Source organism: Vigna angularis, chromosome 1 (assembly GCF_016808095.1).
Source record: "Vigna angularis cultivar LongXiaoDou No.4 chromosome 1, ASM1680809v1, whole genome shotgun sequence".
Taxonomy (NCBI): Eukaryota; Viridiplantae; Streptophyta; class Magnoliopsida; order Fabales; family Fabaceae; genus Vigna; species Vigna angularis.
In genome coordinates, this window is record NC_068970.1 from 49167134 (window position 1) to 49174499 (window position 7366).

Sequence of the window (7366 nt, forward strand, 5' to 3'; positions counted from 1 at the left end):
TTACTTGCCCCCGTGTCTAAGTACCAAACCGAATTGTTTGAACAGTTTGGCACAAGCTCAGCTTCTGGATCTTTTGACATCAATAAGATCCCAATTTCTTCATTGGTTTCCTCAGTAAGAAAATTTGTTTCCTTTTTCTTTTCAGCCTGACAATATTTTTCTATGTGGCCTGGCTTCCCACAATTATAGCAATTTCCTGATCTGCACTCGTTTGCGTAGTGGCCAATTTTGCCACACCTGAAACATTCAATTCCTGACTTAGATCGACCTCCTCGACCTCTTCCTTGACCACGACCACGCCAATTCTGTTGTCTGGTCTGGTTTGTGTCGGCTTCAAATTCACCTCTGCCACGTCCACCTCTGCCACGTGTACTGCGTCCTCGGCCACCTCTTCCTCTTCCTCTAGGATCTTGGCCCTGAGTGTTCCGAGTTCCTCTTAAGTCAAGTTGCACTTGTAGTGCTTGGTCAAGAGGTTCTTTCATTTTTCTTCTCCTTTGTTCATGGGCCTCAAGTGACCCAGTAAGCTCTTCAACTGAGAGTGTTGAGAGGTCCTTCGATTCCTCAATAGCGCAAACTATGCTTTCGAAATCATCTGTTAGTGATCTCAAAATTTTCTCTACCACCCTACTGGCTGGCAATTCCTCTCCATTTTTACAGATTTGATTTGCCACTGCTTCCACCCGAGATATATACTCGGTTACTCTTTCTTTTTCCTCCATTCTCAAACTTTCAAACTCGCCTCTGAGAGTTTGAAGCCTGACTTGCTTGACTCGGTTGTCACCTTTGTATACTTTCTCCAGAATCTGCCATGCTTCTTTTGAAGATTTAGCATTTACTATCTTCTCAAAGCCAGATTCATCCACAGCTCGGTACAATATGTATAGAGCTGATTTATCCTTCACACGCGTTTTCTTCAACGCTGCAAGTTGGGCAACCGTCTGTGCTTCATCATCTGTGGGTTCTTCGTACCCACTCTCCACTACATCCCATACGTCTTGGGATCCCAAAAGAGCTCTCATTTGCACACTCCAATTGTCATAATTAACTTTCTTTGACAACTGGGGTAGAGACATACTGTTTGCAAAGTTTGCCATTTCTCACTCTCTTTTTTTTAACTCGAACACTCAGACTGTGAAAGCTCTGATACCAATTTGTTGTTATCTAAGAAAAATATCTCTTTTAATAACTAACTTTGAAATACAAGCTCACACAGAATACTTCACTCTTTCTTTCTCACAACACTCTAAAAGCTTACATACACCACTATATTTCTCTCTTCCCTCACAGCACACTACACAAGCACTATTTATTTTTCTTTCACTTCCTTGATATATTTCACACACACACGGTGCTTCTATTTATAGCAAAGTAAAGACAAAACAATCCAAAACGTAGTGGAGTAGGCTGAAAATGGTGGACACTAAAATCCAAATTTTAGTTGTATGGTGGGCAACTTAATGGAGCAAAATGGATGGTGCAGAATGGAGATAATGGTCAGAGTGGAAGACCCATGATGGGTGGTTGGTTGTCCACTAAGTTTATTTTACATAGAATCCATGGCTGTTTTCACATTCGAGGATGAAACCACTTCTCCCGTGGCTCCTGCTACCCTTTACAAGGCTCTTGTGAAAGACGCCGACAACATCGTCCCAAAGGCTGTTGATTCCTTCAAGAGTGTTGAAATCGTTGAGGGCAACGGTGGCCCCGGAACCATCAAGAAGATCTCTTTCCTTGAGGGTACTCTCTTTCTTCATTTTCTTTACATTTTCTGTTATAAAAATAAGTGATTAATGTGAATCTGGTATACGAATGAGCAGATGGAGAGACAAAGTTTGTGTTGCACAAAATAGAAGGAATAGACGAGGCTAAGTTGGGATACAACTACAGCATAGTTGGAGGTGCTGCATTGCCAAACACTGCAGAAAAGATTACCATCGACACCATACTGAGTGATGGCCCCAATGGAGGCTCAGTCGTAAAGCTGAGCATAAAATATCACAGCAAAGGAGATGCTCCTCCCAATGAAGATGAGCTCAAAGTTGGTAAAGCCAAGAGTGATGCTCTTTTCAAGGTCATTGAGGCTTACCTTTTGGCCAATGCTTGAATTCATCTAAGTTATGAGCAAGGACCTTATGATATTACGTACTGAGTTTTATTGTGTGGAATGTATGCTTTAAGTTAAGTTGGTTTATAATGTAAGAGTGTTTTTCTTATTTGCTTTGGCCTCAGACGGTGAAAGCTGATATCTCTGTATCTCACTTCATGCATAAATTATAATAAAGAAATGCAAATTTGCATATAAGTTTGAACTTCTTGTTTGTCTTAATGAACTAATTGGATGAGAAGAAAGTTGATGCATTTTACTGCTTTGTAAATGAAAATACAAATTTAACTAATGCCTTGGCAGCAATGCGTGTGTCAACGCTCAATTTTGTCCGGATTGACTAAATAATTTGTTTTATTGTTTTATCCTCATAAAAGGAAAAATTGAAAAAATGTATATAAAATAAAAAAATATAATAATAATAATAAAAAAGGAGAGAAGACGTTCGGCATTTCTCAGCCCCAGGCGTTCGTCCTGATCGTCCAACTTTCAAACGTTCGTCCTCACTTTAAAGCGTTCGTCCTGCTCTACTGCGAACGATCGTCCTCCACCATGCGTCTCCTTGACGCTCGCTCCCTTTTGCTCAACCGTTCGGTCATTCGGTTTCATAGGACGTTCGGCAATTCTCATGTTCAACCGTTTTAGGACGTTCGTCCTCAGTTTCAACCGTTCGGTCATCTTCAACCTGTTCATAATTCGACCGTTCGGCTCGGTCCTTTGGACGTTCGTCATCAACCGTTCGGTCTTGTTTTGTGTTAGTGAACGTTCGGTTTTGAAGTTTTTTATCCTCATTTGAACGTTCGGTCTTGGTGTACGACTGATGATTAGCGTTCGGTTTTGGGCGCTCATTATTGGTGTATGAGTGGTAATTAGCGTGCAGTTTTGAACGTTCGGCCACTTACGTATTAGTGGCGTTCGTTTTTGATATGGCTTTGTTTTCAGTTTAGCGAGCGTCCATGGTCACCGTTCGGTCTTATATTCGGTTTGAATCTTAAGCGTTCGGTCTTTGGAGAAGTGATTGTGAGCGTTCGGTATTCTTTGGTTGACCTTGTGAACGTTCATTCTTGACTGTTTGTGTTCGGCCTGGATCTGGGGCCTACCTTGTTAGAGCGTTCGTTCATGTAATATGAATGGGCGTTCGTTTTCTGTTTGACCGAGCGTTCAAAAGGTTATAAAATGTTTAGAACGTTCGGTCAAGTTTAGGTGAACGGTCGTTCGTTTTCGTTTTTGACCGAACGTCCTAAAAAGTAGCAGTGGTGGTTGCGTTTTTTTTAAATTTCGTCTGAACGTTGCAGCGAAGATTCCCACCTCCGGCTGCCGCTGTCTACCATTAACAGTCTGAAAAGCTGTTCAGAGTATGGGTTTCTGGAAGAGAATATTTTTGGCAGGCTCCAAGAGATTTTTTTTTATTGGAGAAGGTAGATGCATGGCTGGAAACAGACGCACGACCAACATGTTGGCAGCATGGGCAGCTCCCTATTCAAGGCCTGGCTGGAAGAGAAGCACACCACATCATAGTAACTGCTGGGAGCACATGATCAAGCACACCACGCGGCCAAAGTAAAGAAAAGCCACTCACAGTATGGGTTTTCTGCAGAAGAAGGGAATCATTTTGCTGACATTCCCACCTGAGTTTGTCTTCCACGAGCACCCATCTGGCACTTCTGTAATACCCCTCTTGCAACTCTGAAAAGCGGGCTACACCACTACAGCATGCGGGAATGAAAAGGAGAGGAGGAAGACACCCACGGGAACCTCCACGATCCATACTCACCCACTGCCGCAGCCAACGGAGAGAGGGGAATCATCATCCAAAATCACACCCTCCAAAACCACCTCATACCATCTCCAACACGAACACACGACTATCATCATTCATACACAGTCAATATACTCTCCAACCCCTCGGTTCCCCTCATTCCGTAACTATCCCAACCATCTTCTTCTTCGCAATTCACTCACTGCCTCCACTATATCACCCAGACAATCACCATCCAGCATGCACAGAAGAGGAAGCAACCACTCGCACAGGGTGTCCACAGTATGAAGAGGAAGACAAGATTGAGGGACCCTCACTCTATTTTCTCACGGTAAAAAAAGCTGTTGCTCAGCATGCACAGAAGGGGAAGCAACCACTCGCACATGGTGTCCACAGTATGAAGAGGAAGACAAGATTGAGGGACCCTCACCCTATTTTCTCACGGTAAAAAAAACTGTTGCTCAGCATGCACAGAAGGGGAAGAAACCACACGCACAGGGTGTCCACAGTATGAAGAGGAAGACAAGATTGAGGGACCCTCACCCTATTTTCTCACGGCAAAAAAAACTGTTGCTCAGCATGCAAAGAAAAGAGGATCACGGGAGGAATTCTGAACAGATTGGGAAGCTCACGGGTTCTGAGATTTGGCTATAAAAGAAAGCAAGCAGCAGAGAAAGAAAAAAGATTTTTTTGGCTCTTGATCACTCCACAGATTCAGGGAATCCTTCCATTTTCCAGTGCTTCCTTTTCACTCATCAAAATCCAGCTCAAACTACCAGTTCGACCTCACTCTGCTCCTAAAAGAACCATCCCATAGAACTCCTCACCCATTCATTCGCCCCCCACCAAAACACCTGCTCCCTCCATTTGCATCACCCAACGGTGGCCCATATCATCATCTTCATCTCTTAACACCCACAACCAGCCCTCCATTTTCATCCTCACTTCCAGTAACGATCTTCATCCGCTCCAGCAGAAAAAAAGGAACGGGGGAAGGAGCACCTTATTGCAAAGGAAAGCCAACCAGGAGGAGGAGGAGGAGATCGGACGCAGGAGGCTAGCAAAGAGTGAACCAAGCTTCAAGAGTCCAACATTGCAGTAGAATCACCGTCCAGTTGGTTATGGGGAAATGAGCTTTCACTTGGAAGGATGATACGGACAGCAGCTTGGAAAGGAAACACGGTCCAGCCACCAACAACAAGTAGAAGCGTGAGAATCCAGCAGCCACCCACGAACACCTCTTAACTACACGACCATCACTCACTATACGAGGATCCTCACCGAAAAAACAGACACAAGCTCCAGCTTCATCACTGCTGTATTCCTCTCGAACACCATCCACATAGCAACTCCAGCTCCATCACGCTTATATTCATCCAGCAAGCCTTCATCCATCATTGAAAACGCTTTACAACATTCCAGCAGGGAGCATCCAACGGCTAGAGGAGTGCTTGGGAGAGGTGTTGCCAGCAGCACGTTACACCGTCACTCCCAACGACTGAGAGACCACTACAATACTCCGCATTCAGAGGGAGGAGCACCTTATCGAAAGAGGAAAGCCAGCCACGAAGAAGACCCAGGGCTTAACAAAGATAAACCAAGCTTCAAGAGGTAAGTAATGCGGCCCGCTCCATGTTTTACTGAGTTTGGTTAGTCGTCTTTGAGCGTATCTTTGTCATACTGTTGCTACGTTTGCATGTGTTAAGTTAAATAGATGTTGTGTGAATATTCGTACCTATCCATTGTTACCGAACAACCATCACACCCAACCTTCTTGACACCCACGGCCATCGTTAACACCCCGCGACCGCTACCTATCTTCACCCATATCATCAACCATATTCTCTTGCCACCCCTCGGCTCATCACTCCCAACCACACACCCTGCCAAGGCCGTTTTTCTTCTCCGCTCATCACCCTCATCTTCATCCAGATACCATAGACATTCATCTCCATTAATCTTCCTTCATTTTCATTCACCTCAGACCATCATCTCCACACCTTATACATTGACCTCACGACCATCTCAATCTTCATTCAACACCACCTCCAGCAGGGGGACCTTGATCTGGAACACCCGTAACGAACAGGGGCTTTCACCTCTTCACCCGTGACCATCTCAACTACCCTGCCCTTCCATTTCACTCCACGACCATCATCTGGCACAAACCAATTTCATCCATCACTAACCCCACAAAATCACCAACACCTATAATCTTCATACTATTTCTCCTTCATCGTTCACAGCCAACATCACCCTATTCACTCCTTTCTTCTTCATTTTGAAACCCACCATCCAAAAGCATCAACTTCAAACTCCATCACCTCCAACGACCATCTTCATCTTCCAACTATCCAAACCTAAACACGCGGAACATCCATTACCAAAATCGAACCATGACCCGCTCATGTCCTGTTCCACTCTACAACCACAAGAGAAACCAATGAGAATGAAATAAAGTGGAAAATGTGGGCGAAAAGCGTGACAATGGTAGTTCTGGTGATGCCCTCAGTAAGAACAGTAGCAGCGTGACCCAGGTGCCCAGAATTGTGGCGTTAATTTGGAACGAAGAAGGAAGGGTTGTGTTGAAATTGGTGATACCCCCGACGGCCCCATACGCCACCAATGATGAACCCAATAGGAGCAAACCGCGACGCCGGAAACGGCGGTTCACGGCTTCGATGGAGGCAGTGGCGCATGTGTGTTGGAGGAAGAGGCACGTCCCTCCTTTTGCTGGCTCATTCGGGAGAGAGGCTTCAGGTCTCTAGATTTCTGATGAGGGAACGAAAAGAGGTTTTGGGCCAGACAAGCAAATACCCAATGGCACCCCCAATTTTCGTCCTCACACCCAGATACAAAGTTGGAGAAAAAGGACATTGACCCAAACAAAGGAGCTTCAATTTCACTTGGCACCCCTGGTTTTTATCTCTGTATCCCTAATTCAATTGAGCTTTTCTCTTGTTTTATTTTTTACGCTTTAGTTTCTTAATATTATTATTTTGTCTGGTCATTAATTTTTATTGTGTAATCCCCTTGTAAGATAACCCCATCCCTCTGTACTGTATTTGTATTATTTATTTGTCAAACATTACACACACTCACTTTTTTATAGTAAACAAAAATCACAAAAATAAATAAATAAAACAATAATAATAATCTTTCTTCAAAAAATTACAAAAATACGTTTTAAAGGTTTAGGCGCATGTGTGATCGCACGCATCGTCCTTGTGCCAAAAACCTTTTCTCTTCCTTCAAAAAAATCCCAAAAATATGTTTTAAAGGTTTAGGCACATGTGTGATCGCACGCATCGTCCTTGTGCTAAAAACCTTTTCATTCTCCTAAATAAAAAAATACAAAAAAATATAAAATCATCAAAAACTAAAAACATCAACAATTTCAAACAAACAATATCGCCTAGCCAGAACTACGTGATCCTTGATTCTCCATCAAAAGTGGAGATACGTAGGAGCAAGGTCAGTCCTTGTCAGGCTCACTCTCCCAA

At 43.7% G+C, this 7366-nt stretch overlaps 1 protein-coding gene across 1 annotated transcript; it reads left to right on the forward strand.

Moving 5' to 3' along the window:
• Positions 1-1544: 1544 nt before the first annotated feature.
• LOC108343971 (pathogenesis-related protein 2) lies at positions 1545-2292 on the forward strand. The gene is made up of 2 exons (XM_052867599.1): positions 1545-1737; positions 1818-2292. The coding sequence occupies exons 1-2, from the start codon at positions 1557-1559 to the stop codon at positions 2102-2104; spliced, it is 468 nt and encodes a 155-aa protein (XP_052723559.1). The 5' UTR covers positions 1545-1556; the 3' UTR covers positions 2105-2292.
• Positions 2293-7366: the final 5074 nt, after the last annotated feature.

What these genes read in the sequence shown, in the direction of transcription:
- LOC108343971 (XM_052867599.1), top strand. Translation starts at nt 1,557, where the DNA reads ATGGCTGTTTTCACATTCGAGGATGAAACCACTTCTCCCGTGGCTCCT. An exon ending in GAAGATCTCTTTCCTTGAGG is followed by an intron (nt 1,738 to 1,817) that starts GTACTCTCTTTC and finishes ACGAATGAGCAG; the next exon opens with ATGGAGAGACAAAGTTTGTG.